The sequence below is a fragment of the Coenobita brevimanus genome, chromosome 55, assembly GCF_032717465.1.
Source record: "Coenobita brevimanus isolate Jiangsu-jjx chromosome 55, ASM3271746v2, whole genome shotgun sequence".
Taxonomy (NCBI): Eukaryota; Metazoa; Arthropoda; class Malacostraca; order Decapoda; family Coenobitidae; genus Coenobita; species Coenobita brevimanus.
Window position 1 is genome coordinate 33,497,420 of NC_137008.1, and position 21,440 is coordinate 33,518,859.

The 21,440-nt window shown below is 42.4% G+C and overlaps 1 protein-coding gene across 1 annotated transcript in view; it reads right to left on the bottom strand.

The window, feature by feature from the left end:
* HUWE1 (HECT, UBA and WWE domain containing E3 ubiquitin protein ligase 1) overlaps nt 1-21,440 on the bottom strand; it is a 1,134,422-nt gene that overhangs the window by 270,588 nt on the left and 842,394 nt on the right. Inside the window, exon 43 of the mRNA XM_080273518.1 lies at nt 13,361-13,531. Within this exon, the coding sequence (XP_080129644.1) occupies nt 13,361-13,531 (171 nt within the window). The remainder of the gene's footprint in view (nt 1-13,360; nt 13,532-21,440) is intronic.

The following is a 21,440-nucleotide window of genomic DNA, read 5'->3' on the forward strand; positions in this document are numbered from 1 at the left end:
AGGCAGTAATGAAGAATATGGCCAATTCACTTGGTTTTAAGTTTCAGAGAATAAATACTGTAGCAGACAACTACTTTCATTAACTTAAAAGGCATCTTAACACTGGAGAGAGAGAGAGAGAGAGAGAGAGAGAGAGATGAGGGGGAACGCACCCAGGTGAGTTCCGACATACCAAGCAGAGTGTTTTGTGGTGATGTAATAAAGATCAGTTTTGATTCTTATTTTATATTATGGGTATACCATGAGAGCAGGTGGATAAATGAGTGAGAGTGAGAGAACGATTTGAAGCTGAGGAGAGTCATAATTATCAATGTTACGAATCACTTGAAAAATGATATTGATGTGAATATGGATGGAATGACTACTGCACTTAAAACCTTTTCTAACATTAAAATGATACAGAATGACTCAAAATTATAAAGTGTAAGTACTCTGAATACCTTTTACAACTATATATACTGGTATTTCAGATTCATAAGACCGACCACCAGCAACAACCAACAATACTGCAATGCCACAAATTTGTGGATAATAATCCAGGGAATAAGGGTACAAGGTAATCTATGTACAGTATTATGGTACGTCAGAAGAGGGCGTGGATATTTTGTAATTAACACATAGTGGATCAGCTGGGTGCACTACTTGGGTCCGCGGAGAGCAGTGTTCGAGCCCTTTACAAATTATAAGCACCGACCTTATAAATTAACAAAACAGCTGTCTGCGACAGTATTTATTCTTTGAAACTCAAAATCAACTATAATGAACTGTATTCTTCATCACTGCCTGCAGTAGATGCTCAATAATATGAACACCGATTTACCAGAAGTCCGTGATAATGGAATGATTTTTTTCCAAGATTTTTTTTGCCCAACTTTATTTCTGTTAAAATGAGTATTATTCCATTGAGGAAATTCAGTTCCAATAACCATCTAATTACCGTAAAAAGTCCCAGAAATCGAGCGTGTCATCGAGCTCATATCAGAAACACTACCCTGACCAGTGGGGTGCGGTGCTGCCACATCCCCGCCAAGCATGCAGTCTTCACGTGACCCCCTAACTGGAAACAACTCCTCTGCGTGTGTGCAGCTTTATTTTTTATTTATTATTATTTTTTTTTAAAGTGAACCAAAGCTTAGGTACCATGCCTAACATTCAGGAAAAGAAGAGGGTGAGGCTTTCCCTCGGCGAGAAGTTGGAAATAACTGAGAAAATGGAGCGCCAACTCTGATGCTCCCCAGCCCCTCTGTCACCCCTGTACCACCACTAGTATTGATGGAGGGTGACTCTACCAATAACTAAACCACATCCAGGCCTGACATAGGTTTGCAGGGGGCCAGTATGGCTACCTGTGTCAGGAATATTTCTGCAAAAAGTGCAGAACCCCTACTTTTGGAGGCAATCCTTTCAGTAGTTTACTATCCCCATTTCCTATACTACAGTATTTGGTACACTACTGTTCTCACCTTATTCTCTATGTGCATATTTTATTACTAAGTCAGTCCTGTATGTTTTCATTACTGACATGTACACAATACTGCATTTAAATGGAGATATTAATTATGGGTTCAGACTGCTGTGTGTAGCATTGACAGTTGGCACTGTTTGGGTGCATACTGTCAAGAACTCGGCTTGATCACTGGCTTCGTGGATTTAGCGGAAAATAGCCTAACATACCAGGAAATTTTCCATCACGCTAAGCCGTGGTTAAGGAATCCAATTTCGCAGAAAATTTGAGATAACGGAATGGTGGATGGCTGAATTAGCTTGTTGAATCATGCATCTACTGTATTTGGCCAATCAAATAATACTGACAATTGTTTCCTATGCATATCATATTATACACAAAATCAGACACAAAGCTGATCAGTAGGTTGGCAGGGCACGATAATGAACCCTTCAGAATCGCTGGCCGTGACTATAGTTATATGGTTGCCATCCAACATTGTAAATGATTTTCTAAGTTACAGGACACCATTAGACTTGTCACTCAACGTAAAGCCACCTGAAAAGGAAAAAAGATTAATAAAGAGTGATGGGAGAGATGGGAGAAACAGGAAGAGAGGAGAGCAGACACAGAAAAAGAATTATAAAGGTGAATGAAGATGTAGGCAGCACTACATCAAGTGAGTGGATGATGGTCGTCACCATCTACAACCCACAAAATCAAACACTGAAACTGAATCTACATTCAGTATCACACATAGTAATACAATACAACAGTAATGCTTTTCTAGTATTTACAAATTATTTCTCCACTTTCTGTACATCAACTGTAGAATATATCATTAGTGAGACATGATAAAAGCAAAATTAATCTTATAACTGTAACAACTACTAAGACTAATACATACACAATTTATTGGTGTTAAAAAAATACATACATACAGACATAAAAATGATGCCATGCTTCCTCTACAGTAAGCTTATAACTCTCATACTGGGGATGGCCAGTGGCCATGATACAGCTGCTGTTTTCTATGTACTGAGAGGAAAACCGGGTAACAAAACAAGCTAACTGCTTCCGAATAGCTTCTGGAAACTGTTGGGGGAAAAAAAAAAATCTATGGCATGTCTATAATATGTAACAATGTGTTAGTCGGTCTGGGCTTTGATTCTGCTCATTTTTAACTGAATGTTTGCTCCCTAAGAGTGATGTTTGTGCAGCTAGTTACCAGACTTGTATACAGCCACACTTCATTCATATGGTTGTACATGCTAGGATTGATGGCAGCTATCCATCTACTCAAAGAATAACATAATGATGCCCAGTACTCTCATCTGAAATAGTGAACTTCAAATTCTGACATGACAGTCATCAGACTGACCCTAGCTGATAAGGAATGCTAGGCACAAGTGTGTAAAGTTAAGCTTACAAAGTGGTGGCATGATTTCAAGGGCCTGAATAGTTGGTAGGTGAGAGTCTGACCCTTGTAACTGGACACGCTGGTGAGTCCCCCCCCCCCCTCGATCCCATCTAACCCCACTCTTATGTGCAAAAGAGTGGTCGGGATGATGATGATGATGATGATGATGATTTGTGATGGTGATGGGTATGTGAGAAATATTGTTGTCCATGTTACAAAATGTATATACAGTACTGTACTGGCCTACCCCAATATCCGTCAGTGTTGTGTACCAGTGACAGTGTTCGGTCGGTGAGTATGTCGGATATCAATGCAATTTTCCCCATACTGAAGAAAAGCCAGAGATGCATTCCTGACCCACACCCAAACTCTCATATACCTTACTCAACGAACAGCCTGATACAGAAACACCATAGGTAATGTTATTATCCTCATTATCCCCTCTGTGGCAGCTGGCGTCAAATGATGTTTAGCTGATAAATGGCCGCAGGCATTGTTTGTGCACAGCCTATAAAAAACTGCAAAAATTTTGGGGAAGTGAATGAACATTTTGAACAACTTCAGACTGACCTACATTACACTCTCATACACCCCAGCAAGCAGTTCTGAGCCTGCTCCTGTGATGAGTGGATTTTCGATTTTTTCGCTCCTGACCGTGCCTAAACATGCACAACTACATCCATTATCTCAACTCAGGCAGAAAATATCATCTTTGTCCTCTCTTGCAAAACACTGTAGCACCAGTCGAGCAGGGCAGTACTCCCGAGGTGGATGGAAAGTTGATGACAGCGAGAGCTGGAGCTTCCGTTTCATCAGCCCTCAGGACTAGTTCCTGACCATCCCCCTTTGCTGAACATTTTCATTGTCCCAGTAACACAGAGAGTAGGCCAGCATGCTCTCCAATACAAGTTTCTCTAACTATCTACACCAAACTACATGCACAGTACACACTACACTTCCTTTTCCAAAATTCAAAAGAAAATTATGGCTACCCAACACAAGGCCTCAGAGCCCACCCTGGGGGGGGGGGACCATAAATGTCCCCATCTTCTGCCCCTCTCCTGGTGACGACTTGAGCTGCCTGGAACCACTACCTGACTCACTTCTTCATTTCTGCAACATTCGTGGCCTTTCCTCTAACTTTCATTCTGTTGAGCACCACCACCTCTTCCTCTAAACCTCACCTTACCCTCCTACTTTCTCTATACTCATTTCAATGCCAAAGGTGGATGTTGCGTATATATACGTAATGACTTATCTTGCTCTCGTGTTCCTGAACTCGATTCTTCTGAATTCTCTACACTCTGGTTTCGGCTATCCTGTCATTCTCTGACTAAATATATCTGCGCTGTTTACTTATCCCCTAATTCTACTGACTATCAAAAATTCTTTAACTATCTTACTTTTACAATGGAACACATTCTATCCGTTTCTCCTTTTAATCTCCATTTTAGGAGATTTCAATGTTCACCACCATCTTTAGCTCTCCTCTCCTTTCACTGATTCACCTGGTGAACAAGCCTACATCTTTTCTATCCTTAATGACCTAGAGCAGCTTGTACAGCACCCTACCCATATCCCTGACTGCCTTGGAGAGAGCTCCAACATACCTGACCTCTTCCTTACAACTAATCCACCTGCTTATACCTTTAATCTTTTCTCTCCGTTGAGCTCCTCCGATCACAACCTCATCACCTTAACCTGTCCTATCGCTCCGGTACGGCCTTTGGACCCTCCAAAGAAACGTCGTCTGTGGCACTTTGGAGCTGCGGATTGGGAGGCCCTCAGGCAGTACTTCTTTGATCTTCCATGGAATGATTATTGCTTCCATGGCCGGGAGCCATCTGAGTGTGCCTCGCGCATTACATAAGTTATTCTCTCGGGCATGGAAGCATACATTCCTTTCTCATATCCTTTCACTAATGCAAGAAAGCCTTGGTTTAATCACGCTTGTTCTAATGCTGTCCGCAACAAGGAGAGGGCCTATAAAAGGTACCAGAGCCAACCCATCCCTGAATCACATTTTGCTTATGTTTCTGCCTGGAATTGTGCTAAGTCTGTTCTTCACTCTGCTAAAAATAATTTCATCCGTACTAAATGCTCTCAACTCTCCAACTTGAATTCTTTCCACTCCTTCTGGCACCTTGCCAAAAACCTTTCTAACATGATCATCCTTCCCTCCTCTTTTCTACTCTAATGGTTCTGTAGCTATATCTTCTACTGATAAACCAGATCTCTTCGCTCACACTTTCTCCTCCAATTCCACCATAGACGATTACGGTGCCGTTCCTCCTTCACTTCCCCCCCTCTGACTTCCTCATGGCTAACATTAAAATGTCTTCAGCTGATGTATTTTCTGCCATCACAGGCCTCAATACTAACAAGGCATATGGGCCTGATGGAGTCCCTCTTGTTGTTCTCAAGAACTGTGCTTCTGAGCTTACACCCTTGCCTAGGCAAACTCTTTAGTCTTTGTCTATCAACTTGTACCTTTCCTTCTTGCTGGAAGTTTGCACTCATTTAGCCAGTCCCAAAGAAGGGTGACCATTCCCAACCCTCTAACTATCGCCCAATTGCTTTAACATCCTGTATCTCAAAAGTTTTTGAGTCGATTCTTAATACAAAAATTTTAAAGCATCTTTCCTATCACAACCTTCTTTCTGATCGTCACTATGGGTTCCGTCAGGGACGCTCCACTGGAGATCTTCTCACCTATCTTTCAGACTCCTGATCATCCTCCTTTCGGGATTTTGGTGAAAGCTTTGCCACTGCACTTGACATCTCAAAGGCTTTTGATCAAGTCTGGCATATATCTTTAATTTCCAAACTGCCCTCTTATGGTTTCTATCCTTCCATCTGTGCCTTCATCTATAGCTTCCTTTCTGGTCGTTCTATAGCCGCTGTTGTAGACGGCCATTGTTCTTCTCCTAGATCTATAAACAGTGGTGTTCCTCAGGGCTCTGTCCTAACACCAACTCTCTTCCTTTTATTCATCAATGACCTTCTAAGCTGTACATCTAACCCTATCCATTTGTATGCTGATGACTCCACCCTTCACATTTCCATTCAGTTCCTGCAACGTCCATCTCAGTAGTTACTTCAACAAACAAGGGATGAGGTTATGGCATATCTAATGTCTTACTTGGCTCGTATTTCTGACTAGGGTAAAAATAATCTTATTGTTTTTAATGCATCAAAGACTCAGTTCTTACACTTATCAACCCGACAAAATCTTCCACAGGTGTACCCACTAATGTTTAATAATACACAGCTTAATCCTGCATCATCCTTGAACATGGTTGGAGTTTCATTCACTCGGGACTTACCTTGGAATGATCATATTACATCTCTTGTAAAATCTGCTTCAGAGAGATTAGGTGTGCTAAGCCGACTCCGTTCCTTTTTTACCCCTGCACAATTGTTGACTCTATACATGGGTTTTATCAGCCCCTGTGTGGAGTACAACTAGCATGAGTGGGGAGGTTCCCCTCATACAGCTCTTCTCAATAGGGTGGAGTCAAATGCTTTTTGTCTCATTAACTCTCCTCCTCTTACTGGTTCCCTTCAACCTCTGCCTCTTCGCCGCACTGTTGCATCTTTATCTCTTTTCTATCACTACTTCAATGGTTGCTGCTCCTCTGAACTGTCTCCATGCATTCCTCCACATCTACGATGGGCGCATAGCACCCGTCAAGCAGCAAACTCTCATCCCTTTTCTGTTCAACTCTCTAATGCAAGAATTAACTGTTACTCCCAGTCCTTCATTTATGCAACAGGCTCTGGAACTGTCTCCCTCTGTCTGTATTTCCTGCTTCCTATATCTCCAGTCTTTCAAATGCAGTGTGTCCAGGCATCTCGAAATGATCGGATCTTGAATTTGGCTCTCTCCTGTATTTTGTTCTTCACTTTGAAGGAACAGTTTTTGTGGGCTCGTGGCCTTTGGTTCCTTCTTCCTAGCATAAAAAAAAAAAAAAAAACACACAACCACCTGTTTATGATTATGAATTAATACTGGCACAAACAAAAAAAGAGATGATAGTAAGTGAAAGTACATTTTTGTCTTGGTATCTTTACATATTTGCTCAGGTTTATTGTAATAGTTTGAATCATTTGATGCAATGCGACTTGTAGAAAACTGTGAAAACTTTCGGGAAATGAACGAACATTTGGGACATGAGACTGACCTTCACTTCACTCTCTCACATATCATCTGTCAGTTCACCACCTGCTGGCGTGATGAGTGGATGTACAATTTTTTTGCTTGTGGCCATGCCTAAAAACATACAGTTACACCCACTATCTCGGCCCAGACAGAAAACATAATCTTTTCCCTCCCTTGCAAAACAAACACAACCACCCTCTTTAAGAGACTACAACATATATTGTGAAAATAACTACCGGTAGGTAAAATGATAGAGAAAGGTGAAAATGTTATTACGGAAAAAATACATTTTCCCGTCTGTAAACGTATTTATTTCTGCTTTGTCTCTGTATTTGTAATAATTAGACTTATTCGTAGTTTTGAAACTGCATTACAATTCTATTTTTAGCCATACACTTGGTGTGGGAGCTGGAAGTTGCGACTCAACTTTCGTACTGCTAATCAGATCTGACACTCCACTTTCATTCCCCATGAGAGCGCCTAGCCTCAGGGGACGGGTAATTTTCTCATTTAGGACTGAAAATTCAACCCTTTCACTCCATTTTCCAAGCATGGGCACAACGATAACGTAAAAAATAACTCGAAACTACCATAAACATATTATATATCAAAAAGGTGAAAAAATGTTCATAATTTTATCTCCAGCCATTCTTAACATATTATGCACTGAAATAATTTGATATCATCATATCTAATATGTGCACAACATTTCAGCACCATTTGCACTGTTTTGGGGGTTTAAAAAAAAAAAAAAAAAAAAAAAAAAAAAAATGCAAAGTTGCACTGCAGCAGCTATATCAGTTACCAATATTTCTGCAACTTTCACCCTCCACTGCCACAGAATGGGTCTCGGAAGCTGGGATTTGCACTGTTAGGTGCATCTGAACTTTCTCTTCAACATGGCAATTAAAAATTTTTTTTTTTTTTGAAACTTCAGAAAATGACCCCCACGTTGGCCTGGGGTGTACAGAAAATTCCAGACCCACGGCCATGGAAGGTTTAACAATGCTATTGCTAAAAAATGAGACAGCAAACATCACATGCAGGAAGTTAAGATGATGAGATATGCAGTACTGAGACACTCCATGGCAACTGGCAGCTATGCTGGCAGCTGGTAGCATGCCAAGTGGGGGTGAGGGAGTGAAGGAGGAAGAGGAGGGGGACAAGCAGAGGTGAAGGAGGGCAGGGGGACAAGAAATGAGACAAGCAGGGGTGGAGAAAGGCAGGGGGTATGGAGGGAGATAAGCTGGAGTGGAGGAGGGTGGGGGGATGGGCAGGGAGACAGGAAGGGGTGAGGGAGGGACACAAGAAAGCTGAACTGCCTTATTACCTGCCCCCCCCCCTCCCCATGAGTCTCACTCACACATTCACACACACACACACACACACACACACACACACACACACACACACACACACCATATGCATTCAGATGCACTCATTTCAAATCTTGGGAGGAGTTGAGCGTTCGGAATAGTGAATTGACACTCGTTCCAACTGCGAGAATGTTTCCCCATTTCTTTTGTTCAGTGTAGTGAATCGTCAGTTAGCAATGCGCCGGATCTCAGGGTATGCCTGTACAGTAATCTCTCATTTATCCACTGTAATCAGGACACTCTAATCGGATTGAACCTGTGCAGGTTTATATCTAAGGGGTGATTTAGGTTTGCTGCCCATGTAATGCCACTCAGGGATGAGTGAGGCTGGTCACTCTCCTCTTAAACTTCAAGACCAACTTGGCCAGCCCCAGGCTCCTACACTCCTCATGGGGCAACACAGGATTAGATGATGATGATAATGAATTCATCCAACACCCACACCACATACAGTAAAGCAAAACACCAGATAATGCGTTGGTATCCCCAATCGGCTATCCATTCAGCGCTGAGCCGGATAATGTGTCACTACCTTAAGTTATCCATCTCAATCCTCTATCCCAAAAACTTTCCAACAATATTATCTATAAGTAAATGATTAAAATAAACAATAAAATACAATACATTACTGATATAGTACATCTAGTACAGTAATACAGTACATAATATAATCATCTTCATACTCTTCTCACACAATGTTGGCATCAATGAAGGGCAAAGTAGTACACTTGTAGTACCGGTACAGAGCACATTCCCCAAGTGGTCAGGTGGCAAATGGCCACCGCATGGTTCACAAACACGGTCCTCACTATACTGTGGTCAGAGCACTAGCACATGCAGCACTGAGGGGCCACATGGGAAGTAACAGCACTGCAGCAGTGAAAGAGGCAAGTGGGGAAAAACTGTCACAGCACTAGGGGGCAGCCACCGCATGGGTCACAAATGCATAACACACATATATGTCCTCAATATATGGCATCCACAGGAGAGAATGAGAGAGCCATAGTTGGCATGGCACATCAGGTGGGCTGCTCCCGCAAAGCATTGTGATTGGCTGGCGTGATGTGGGGTCTGCCCGCATACCAACTGGGTCCCATATCTGAGCCGGATAACACACATCATCAGTGAAAAATGCATGGTAACACTTCCTTTTTCTGAGAAGGATTTTCCCTAATTTCGCCAGACATTGTTTTCACAAAGCCGAGCAAAAAGGCACCGGATACTGCATTGGACTGGATATTGTGAGGACGGATAACTGAGAGATTACTATACGGTACTAATAACCATCTCGTTATACAACTGTTCACTATATGAAAACTAGTACAAAGATAATTAAAATGCTATACCCTTTTAAGAAATACTAATAAAAACTTGGTCAAGATTTCGCCGGAATGATAATTGCGACGACCACCTCCGAGAATCTCATGCAGACATGGTGATGTACACACAACAAAAAAACTATTGTTACACCTTCTGCGCGATATAAAATGACACACGAATGAAGGTTTTTGATAAAAGCCTCCTCCATTGGTATCCCTGCGTGTGTTTGTTGCATATTTATTATAAGCTATATCCACTGCTTCTCCCATGCATATTTCTACCTCGTCCTATTTGGCAACTCACCCACTGTCAGGCTTACCAACCCTAGCGAGACAGCCAGGTTGTTCAGTATGAAACACATCGGACCCCCCTGTAATGATAGTTTTTTTGCTGTGTGTACACAAGCCGACAGTCAGTCGTCTGAGCCAACATGACCACCCAGCGTTTACATTCAATGAGTTCATCTGCCTTTCTTTCCATTTTGTGCATGAAAGGCCACTGAAACACATCTGCTACTGCCATTAACAGTACAAGAGCTTAATAAATAGTGCAGTGTGTGATATTGCACAATGATAACTTTCCATCATCATCATCATCCGGACCTCCTTTCCCACTCTAGGGCAGAGTGAGGAGTAGCAATGTCCAGACAGCCCAAATTTGCCTAATCCAATGGGCAAAACTTCCATTCACTCATCGTTCAAGCCCCTGGAATCCTGGCTCTATCGGATATGCCACAAACATTCACCATGATCTGTAGCTTCATACAAACGTATCTGATAGAGTCAATCCGGATGCTGCCACGTTAAAAAGGGGTGCCATATCCCTGATCATGCACTTCTCACAACATTCATCCAGCCAGCTCGATCTTGTCAGTTCCCTAGTCTCACCGACTTCAAAACCTCTCTTCCTCACATACTCATCCACCATATCTTTTCACCTTCTTGGCCTACCTTGCCTCCTCCCTCCTTCAAATTTGCTCAGATATACCTTTTTCACCACTACTGTTATCCAATCTCTCCACATGAGCATACCATCTCAGGACACTCTCTTCGATTCTGGTGTCATCCAACTTCCTCACTCCGCATCTTTCACGAATCACATTATTTCGCATCCTATCCACCCTCTGTACTCCACATACATTCCTCAGTAGTCCCATCTCCACTGCTCTTTCTCTTGACTTTTCATTTTCATGCCACACCATAGTCTCCCATCCATATGTTAAGGCTGGCACTGACACTCCTTCATGTAAGTCTCATGCAACTGCAACACTCAAGCCTCTGTTTCTAATCAAGACCTTCATTGCACCAGCTACTTTTCTTCCTTGTGTCACTCTGCTTTCCACTTCTTTTGAACATTTTCCTCTTTTTTCTCTTTTTTCTATCACTGTACCCAGGTATTTGAACTCTCTCACCAATTCCACTCTCTCCATTCAGTGTAACATCGCACTGAGAGTCACCTGCTCTCTCAATAACCATTACTTTACTCTTCTCTACATTTACTCTCAAGGCACGACACGCACAGACATCAGCAAAACTCTGCACTAGCCTACCAAGTTCTTGTCTGGTACTTGCAAGCAGTACTGCATCATCAGCATACAACAAATTTGAGATAATCCATGCATCATCATTCATTACCAATACCATCCCTCTCTCCATTACACGTGTTTTTAATTCTCTCATCACCCCATCCATATATTTATTGAACAACCATGGGGACATCACACGACCTTGTCGAATGCCCAAACCGATCATGAACCATTCACTCTGATGCCTACTGACCCTTACACATGCTTCACTACCATCATAAAAACCCTTGACGGCACCTAGCAGCTTACCATCTACACCATACATGCACTAAACTTTCCACAATCCTTCTCTGTCCACTTCGTTGTATGCTTTTTCCAGATCTATGAATGCCATAAACACCTTATGGTCCTTCTCACAAGCCTCCTCTGCTCTCTCTCTCACTGCAAATATTTTATCTACACATCCTCTGCCACTACTAAAGCCACCCTGGTCATCACTCACTAGGACTTCTGATATCTCTTACTTTCTCTATAATAATTCTTCCATATACCTTCCCTACCACACTCACTCAACTTATGCCACAATAATTCTTGCACTCACTTCACTCACCTTTACTTTTGTACAGAGGTACAATCACTGCCTTTTTCCATTATGCAGGCACAGTTTCACTCATCCATGCCTTCTTACATATCTCCAACAAACACTTCATTCCACTCTCTCCACTACACTTAAGCATCTCCGCATACATCTCATCAACCCCAGCTGCTTTCTCATTTTTCAGCCACTTCACAGCACCCTTCACCTGTGTGAGTGTCACGTCTCCTGGCATTGTATTCCTTCTCTGCACACCCCTAAAACCAATCATGTTTACAGCCGCTGTGTTCTCTCCCATTCATCAGGATTTCAAAATATTCTTTCCATCTGGTCCTTACTTCATCCCCATGCGTTAATAATTTACCACCTGCATCCTTCACACCATCACATTTCTTTCCGCTTTCACTCTACATTTCCGCACCTCTTTCCAGAATAACTTACTGTTTTCTGAGTAGTTTGCATTCATTTTTCTTCCTAGATCATCATTTACCTCCTCCTTTTTCCTCTTCACTAGTCTCTTTGTGCTTCTTGCTCTCAATATATTCAGTTCTTATTTCAGCTGAACCCCTGTCCTATAAACACTTTAGCCACTTCTTCCTCTTTTCCTCGACTGCTCTCTTAACCTCCTTATCCCACCATGCCATACCTTTCTTCTTTGTTGTTACTCTTGCCACACCACACATCGCTTTAGCATTCCTAACTAAGCAATCCCTATATGCATTCCACAGGCTGTCCAGAGCCATTTCATTCCAAATCACTGATTCTAACTCCTCCTGTGCTTTGGTGTGTGAAATACTGTAACTTGTGACTTAAAAATTGAGTCAACCTTACATACACAGCCTCCCCAGTCAGCTGATAACAGGGTCTCCCAGTCAGCCAGCTGACTGAGCCAAGACAGCCACCCAGTGTTTACACTTGCTGTGACTGTCTGCCTTTTGTTCCATTTTGTGATGATACATGCCACTGAAACACCACTGCTATCGCCAAATAATATAAAAAGTGCTTGACAGGTAGTCCAGTGTGTGATGAGTAAGATGGTAACTTTTTGTGTGAAATACCAAATCTTCTGACTTGAAAATAGTGTAAACCTTACACAAACAGGCTTCCCAGTCAGCTAAATGTGCCGCGATGACCGCCCAGTGTTTACATTTGCAGTGACTGTCTCCCTTTTGTTTCATTTTCTGTATGTGCTTTAAAAGTCACTGAACCACCCTTGCTATCATAAAATAACAGTGCAAGTGTTTTACAAATAGTGCAGTATGCAATTTAAAATGAAGTGATAACTTTTTGTATGTGAACTGTTGGAACTTGTGACTTGGAAATCGTGTCTGGCAAGCACATGCAATCCGAAGTGGAAAGTGGTGATACTGTGGGATTTAGTTTCTGCAGTCGAGGGCACCTTCCTTAACCCTAATGAACCCATGCTCTATCAACCTCACTAAACAATAAATTGTTATGTGACAGGTCTTCACTTGACACAACCCTACTGTATACTGAGACCTGCCTGTAAACACTCACCTGAGCTGCTCTGCTATGACCTCTTGCCTCATGTCTTCAGGTAATGCAGCAAGGAAGCTGGGGTCAACTCCCTCAGGAATTTCAATGTCTCCAAGGATGGCAGAATAGTCAGGGCGATTACTGGTTGCTCCTGATGGGCCAGCCTCGCTGTTCTCTCTAGCACCAGTGCTCCTGCAGTTAACATACAAGTCTTAGTTATATCTACCAGAAAAAGATTTTTAAACAGAGCATACGGCAAAGCAGACAGAGAAGGATTGTGGAAGGCTTTGCGCATGTACAGTGCTGATGTCAAATTGCTAGGTGCCATCAAGAGTTTTTACGATGGTACTGAGGCAAGTGTTACGGTAAATGGGCATCTAAGTGAATGGTTCACGATCAATGTAGGCATGTGAAAAGGTTGTATGATGTCCCCATGGTTGTTCAATATATATATATATATATATATATATATATATATATATATATGTATATATATACTGATGCGGGATAAGAAGTAAAAACACGAGTAGTGGAGAAAGGGATGGCGTTAGTGATGAATGGAATATCTCAAATTTGTCGTATGCTGATGATGCAGAGCTACTTGCAAATACCGGACAAGAGCTTGGTAGACTAGTGCAGAGGTTTTTAGATGTCTGTGAGTGTCGTGCCTTGAGAGTAAATGCAGAAAAGAGTAAAGTGTTGGTTACTGAGAGAGGTGACTCCCAGTGTGATGTTACAATGAATGGAGAGAGACTGGAATTTGTAAGAGTTGAAATACCTGGGCACAGTAAAAAAAAAAAAAAAAAAAAAAAAAAAAAAAAGAAGAGAGACACAAGGAAGGAAAGTCACTGGTAAAATGATGGCCTTGATAAGAAACAGAGGCCTGAGTGCTACAGCTGCATAGGGCTTACATGAAGGAGCGTTAGTACCAACTGTAACATATGGATGTGAGACTGTGGTGTGGCATGAAAATGAAAAGTTAAGAGTGATAGCAGTGGAGCTAGAACTGCTGAGGAATGTACATGGAGTACAGAGAGTGGATAGGATACAAAATAACGTGTTTCGTGAAAGATGCAGAGTGAGGGAGCCTGTGGACACCAGAATTGATAAGAATGTCCTGAGCTGGTATGGTAATGTAGAGAAAAGATGACAACAGAGCGGTGAAACAGTATATCTGAGCGAATCTGAAGCAGGGAGGAGGTGAGGTAGACCAAGAAGAAGGTGGAGGGATAGGGTGGATGAGTGTGAGAGCAAGAGAGGTATGGAAGTTAGTGATCCTAAGGAACCAACAAGACATCAGGCTGGCCAGATGAATATTGTGCAGAAAAGTGCACGACCAGAGATTTGGCACCCTTTTTTAACATAACAGCGTTTGGAATGGCTATCAGATAATAACAATAATAATAAAAGTTGGCTGGTGGGGGCGCTCACCATCCACGCACTCAATGTTGCGCTGCTCTCGGGTGCCTGCCTTTTTGTCTCTTCCTTCCTTCCTTCTTTCCATCTTTTCTCTTCTGTCCTTCTTTCCATCTTTCCTCTTCTGCCCTTCTTTCCTTCATTCTTTCCTCTTCCCTTTGTCTATGGGTGACTCTACACTGAGTGACCAACCAAATGATGTCCTGTACACCTGGAAACCATTTACTATGATGGGTGGTAACCCAGTTTTGTGGATAATTAAGGCACTTCAATTGGATTGAGCCAGTGCAGGTTTATATCCAAGGGATGGTTGGGGTTTATTGCTCAAGTAATGCCACTCAGGAATGAGTGAGGCTGGTCACTCTCAAATGTCAGGACCAACTTGCCTAACCCCAGGCTCTTACGCTCCTCATGCAACAACACTGGATTAGATGATGGATGGGTGGATGGATGGATAATAACAACAACAATAATAATAATAATAATAATAATAATAATAATAATAATGTATCTGTCTATAAACTTAGGTTGCTTCCCCCAAAAGAATGGACAGTAGTCGAGACAGGATGACACACACACACACACATTCATTTGCATCTAAGTCCCAAGGGGAGAAGGGACAGATCCACACCGCACCACACAGCACGAGGTTCAAATGCAGGGTGTAATCAGCGCCATCTGCAGCAGGGCCCGACAGCAGAGTTGGTTTACTCCTGCCAAATCATAATGAACCCATCCCCTTACCCGCACCTGACCTGATCAGCTGATCAGATCAAATGCGGGAGAATATCCCCTCAGGTCTGTGTCATCATCTATTCATTTACAACTTCTTTTGTTCCTTTGATTTCTTCATATCTTAGTGACAGGAAAATAAGAGTAAAAGTAAATATATTCCAATATTCACTCAATTAACGCCAGCGTGCCGCAGGGGTCAGTTCTGGCACCAACCCTATTCCTGGTTCATATTAATGATCTCATATCTGTCACCCACAATCCCATCCATTCATATGCAGATGACTCAAAAATACATAGTTCATTCACACTCAGACACCCATTTACAAAATCTAATATCTCTACCTCTCAACTCAGTACAGCCATCTCCATAAATCAAGACCTATCTACGATCAGTGAATGGAGACAAAACAACCTTGTCTCATTTAATGCTAGTAAAGCTAAATATATACAATTTACTAATAGACAGATACTGCCAGATTCATACATTACCTTCAGTGCTACTAATATTCTCATCTCCAAAAGTATTGAAATTCTTGGCATCTCACTTAACAATGCCCTCAGCTGGGCCTCTCATGTTAGATCACTTGCTAAAACTGCCTAAAAAAAACTTGGATTATTGTACAGAGTCCGTAACTTCTTGCTGATGAGCATTTAGCTACAATTTATAAGAGGAGACATGTGCACTCTCAGCTTGAATATTGCTCACCCTTGTGGAATGGATGTGGAGAGGTTGCATTAAAACAGCTAGACAAAATTCAGAACAAAGATGTTGGAATTATTAACAACCCTGCCATTACAAATAAACTACCTTCCCTGCAAGATGGAATGTTGCCTCCTTTGCGTTATTTTACAGATATTTTTTTGGTAAATGCTCATACAAAGTTGCGTCCATGGTGCCACCTCTCCATGCCTTCCCTCGTGTTATTTGGGCATCTGGTAGCGCTCATGACTGGAATGTCACTCAGCCATATTACAGAACTTCTGCCTATCAGAATGCTGTCATTCCCCGAACTGCATCTCTCTGGAACTCGCTTCCCCAGAGTTGTTTCCCTCCAAATTTCAACCCACAGCTGTTCAAGTCTAACTGTTACAGATATTTTATGAACAGAGGACACCAGTAATCAGGTGTATGGATTATTATTTTTTTTTAATTCATTTGTTTTTCCTTCCTCCGTTCTATTATAAGAAAAAAAAAAAAAAAAAAAAAAAATCTATCCGGTCATTCCTATCATGTGCAGCCACTCTTCCTTGCTCAACAGACATCCCTCTCACATCCAACGCTCACTTCACACTGTCCATCCATCCTGTTTGTGGTCTTCCTCTCAGCCTTACACCTCTCAAATCTGATCCAGTTACATTTTTCACCAATCGCTCATCATCCATTCTCTCCATGTGCCCAAACCATTGCAACACCCTCTGCTTAACTCGATCAGCCACCTCCCACACAACTCCAGCTCTTCTTCGCACTTCATCATTTCACACTCAATCCATATGCGTCACTCCACACATACTCCTCAGACACCTCATCTCCATTACATTCAAACTTTTCGTCTCTGCTACACCCACATTCCATGTTTCTGCCCCACATAATGCAGTCGGTACCACAACACCCTTATACAGCCTTCTCTTTACATCCATTCTATGCAAACAACATCTAAGCACTTTTTTCATTCCTCCCAGGACCTTTCCTAATTCATTCATTCTAAACTTCACTTCTGCATCTATTCCTCCATCCACAGTAACATGTGATCCTAAATACTTAAAACACTCTACCTCCTCAAGCAACTCACCATTCAAAACCATATTAACCCTCCTACCATCTACAAACCTCATACACTTTATCACTTTACTCTTATTCTCAATTACTCTCAATTATCTCCTTTCACACACCCTTCCAAATTCCTCTACCAACTGTCTCAAAATCTCCTCTGAATCAACCACCAGTGCATTATCATCCACAAATAGAAGTTGATTAAGATTCCACTCTCTACCATCAGCATTCACCAAACTCAAACCTCCACCTAACACTTTTGCATCCACCTCCCTTACAACACCATCCATATAAATATTAAACAACCAAAGCAACATCACATATCTCTGCTGCAGCCCCACTCTCAAGGGACACCAATCACTCACAATATTTCCCACTCTTACACACACTCTACTATTTACATAAAAACTTTTCACTCCTTTTAGCAACCTACCATCAAGTCCATACTATCTTAAAACAGTCCACAAAGCCTCCCTATCAATTCTATCATACGCTTTCTCTAAATAAATGAACGCCCAAAACACATTCTTACCTTTCGCTAAATGCTTTTCACACACCTGTCTCACTGCAAACACCTGATCCATGCATCCCCTCCCTCTCCTAAAGCCACACTGCTCATCATCAATCACTCTCTCTATACCCTCTCTAACTCTTTTAATTAACACTACCATACACCTTACCTACAACACTCACCAGAATTATACCCTTAATACTAGTACATTCATATTTACCACCTTTACCTTTATACAACAGAACCACACAAGCACTTGCCAAGTCAATTGGCATCATACTTCTCACAAAACACACATTTCGCAATCTAACTAACCAGTCAATAATAGTTGCTCCGCTGCCTTTCAAACATTCCACAGCACACTCATCCATACCCGCAGCTTTCCCTGTTTTCATCTCCTTTACTGCCTCCTGCACTTCCTCCATCATGATCAAAGAATCATTCAGCTCTCCCAACACATTTATTCCTTGCACCCTTACATCTGTCAATATCTCAGTCTCCATTTCCTCCTCTTCATTTAACAAACATTCAAAATAATCCACCCATTTCTTCCTTCCTTCCATATCAACTCCCATGTTGCCCCATGAGGAGTGGAGGATCCCAGGGTTAGGCAAATTGGCACTGACATTTAAAATGAGAGTTACCAGCCTCACTCATCCCTGAGTGGCATTACATGAGCAATAAACCCCAACCACACCTTGGATATAAACCTACGCAGGCTCAATCAGCTTGGAGTGCCTTAATTACCCACTAAACCACCAAGTGCCATAATTTGGTTATATGGTTACCACTCAGTGTAGTAAATGGTTTCCTGGTGTACAAGAAACCATTTGGCCTGTCACTCAGTGTAGAGTCACCCACAGGCACAAGAAAGAGGAAAGAATGAAGGAAAGAACAACAGAAGAGGAAGAAAGGACGAGAGGAATGGGCAGACACCCAATGCAGCCTTACATTGAGTGAGTGGATGGTGAGCAACCCCACCTTCCTACCACTTGGTGGTGGTCAGAATCAAGGTCAAAGTAAAATGGAATATAGAAGAAGGGAAGGATAGGAGGATCAAGTAGATGCAAGGAAAGTGGAAAGGTTACAAAAGGATGAAAAAAGGCAGAATATAAGAGAGCAGTGGAGGAACGATTGGATAAATATGAATTGGAGCAGATGGGGGATGTGGAAGGTGTGCGCAAGATATTCACAAAAGAAATATGTGCAGCACGTGAGGTGGGATGTGGGGTGAAGAGAAGGCAAAAGGGGGTGCAAGGAACAGCATGGTAGAATGAAGAGGTGAGACAGGCTGTGGCACAAGAGAAAAAAGCATATAATGAATGGATGAGAAATAGAGGCGTGGAAGAAGCTGAGTGACGGAAGAGAGAGCTACATGTAGAAAGGATGAGAGAGAGGTGAAAAGATTAGTAAGAGGAGTAGACTGTAGCACCAGTCGAGCAGGGCAGTACTCCCAAGGTGAATGGAATGCTGATGACAGGGAGAGCTGGAGCTCCTGTTTCACCAGCCCTCGGGACTAGCTCCCAACCATCCCGCTTTGCTGAACATTTTCAGTGTCTCAGTAACACTGAGAGTAGGCCAGCATGGTCTCCAATACAAATTTCTCTAACTATCAACACCAAACTACAAGCACAGTACACACTGCACTTCCTTTTACAAAATAAAACAATCATGGCATCCTTACACACAGCCTCGGAGTCCCCAGGGGGGAGGACCATAAATGTCCCCACCTTCCACTCCTCTCCTGGTCACGACTCGAGTTGCATGGAACCACTGTCTGACTCACTTCTTCTTCATTTCTCCAACATTCATGGCCTTTCCTCCAACTTTTGCTCTGTAGAGCACCACCTCTCCCCCTCTAAACCTCACCTTCTTTTTCTAACTGAGACTCACCTGTCTGAGCCAACTGACAGCAAACCCTTTTCTGTATCCTCCTACTTTCTCTAACCTCATTTCAAAGCCAAAGGTGGCTGTTGTGTATATACACGACTTATCTTGCTCTCATGTTCCTGAACTCTATTCTTCTGAATTCTCTATACTCTGGTTTCGGCTTTCCTGTCACTCTCTGACTAAATATATCTGCACTCCTAATCCTACTGACCATCAAAAATTCTTCGACTACCTTACTTCTACGATGGAAAACATTATATCAATTTCTCCATTCTCTGAAATCTCCATTCAAGGAGATTTCAACGTTCACCACCACCTTTGGCTCTCCTCTCCTTTCACTGATCCACCTGGTGAACAAGCCTACACCTTTTCTATCCTCAATGACCTACAGCAGCTTGTACAGCACGCTACCCGTATCCCTGTCCACCTTGGAGAGAGCTCCAACATACTTGACCTCTTCCTTACAACTAATCCTTCTGCTTGCACTGTTAATCTTTTCCATCCATTGGGCTTCTCCAATCACAACCCTATCACCTTAAACTGTCCTATCGCTTTGGTACGGCCTGCAGACCCTCCAAAGAAAAGTCGTCTGTGGCACTTTGGAGCTGCGGATTGGGAGGCTCCCAGGCAGTACTTCTTGGATTTTCCCTGGAATGATTATTGCTTCCATGGCCGGGAGCCATCTGGGTGTGCCTTGCGCATTACGGAGGTTAACCTCTCGGGCATGGAAGCATACATTCCTTTCTCATATCCTTTCACTAATGCAAGAAAGCCTAGGTTTAAAAACACTTGTTCTAATGTTGTCCGCAACAAGAAGAGGACCTATAAAAGGTATCGGAGCCAACCCACACCTGAATCACATCTTTTATACGTTTCTGGCTGGAATCGTGCTGTCTGTTCTTCGCTCTGCTAAAAATGATTTCATCTGTACTAAATGCTCTCAACTCTCCAACTCGAATTCTTCCCACTCCTTCTGGCATCTTACCAAAAACCTTTCCAACAACTTTACCTCATCATCCTTCCCTCTTCTTTTCTACTCTGATGGCTCTGTAGCTATTTCTTCTACTGATAAAGCAGATCTCTTTGCTCAGACTTTCTCCTCCAATTTCATCATAGATGATTCAGTTGCTGTTCCTCCATCACTTCCCCCCTCTGACTTCCTCATGGCTGACAATAAAATTTCTTCAGCTGATGTATTTTCTGTCATCACAGGCCTCAATACTAACAAGGCATATGGGCCTGATGGAGTCCCTCCTGTTGTTCTCAAGAACTGTGCTTCTGTGTTTACACCCTGCCTACGCAAACTCTTTCTCCTTTGTCTAACTACTTGTACCTTGCCTTCTGGCTGGAAGTTTGCCCTCATTCAGCCAGTCCCAAAAGAAGGGTGACCATTCCCAACCCTCTATCATCCAATTGCTTTAACATCCTTTATCTCAAAAGTTTTTGAATCAATTCTTAATACAAAAATTATAAAGCATCTCTCCTATCACAACCATCTTTCTGATCGTCAGTATGGGTTCCGTTAGAGACGCTCCACTGGCGATCTTCTCACCTACTTTTCAGACTCCTGGTCATCCTCCTTTCGGGACTATGGCGTAAGCTTTGCTACTGCACTTGACATCTCAAAGGCTTTCGATCGAGTCTGGCATAAATCTTTAATTTCCAAACTCCCCTCTTACGGTTTCTATCCTTCTATCTGTGCCTTCATCTCTAGCTTCCTTTCTGGTCGTTCTATAGCCACTGTTGTAGACGGCCATCGTTCTTCTCCTAGATCTATA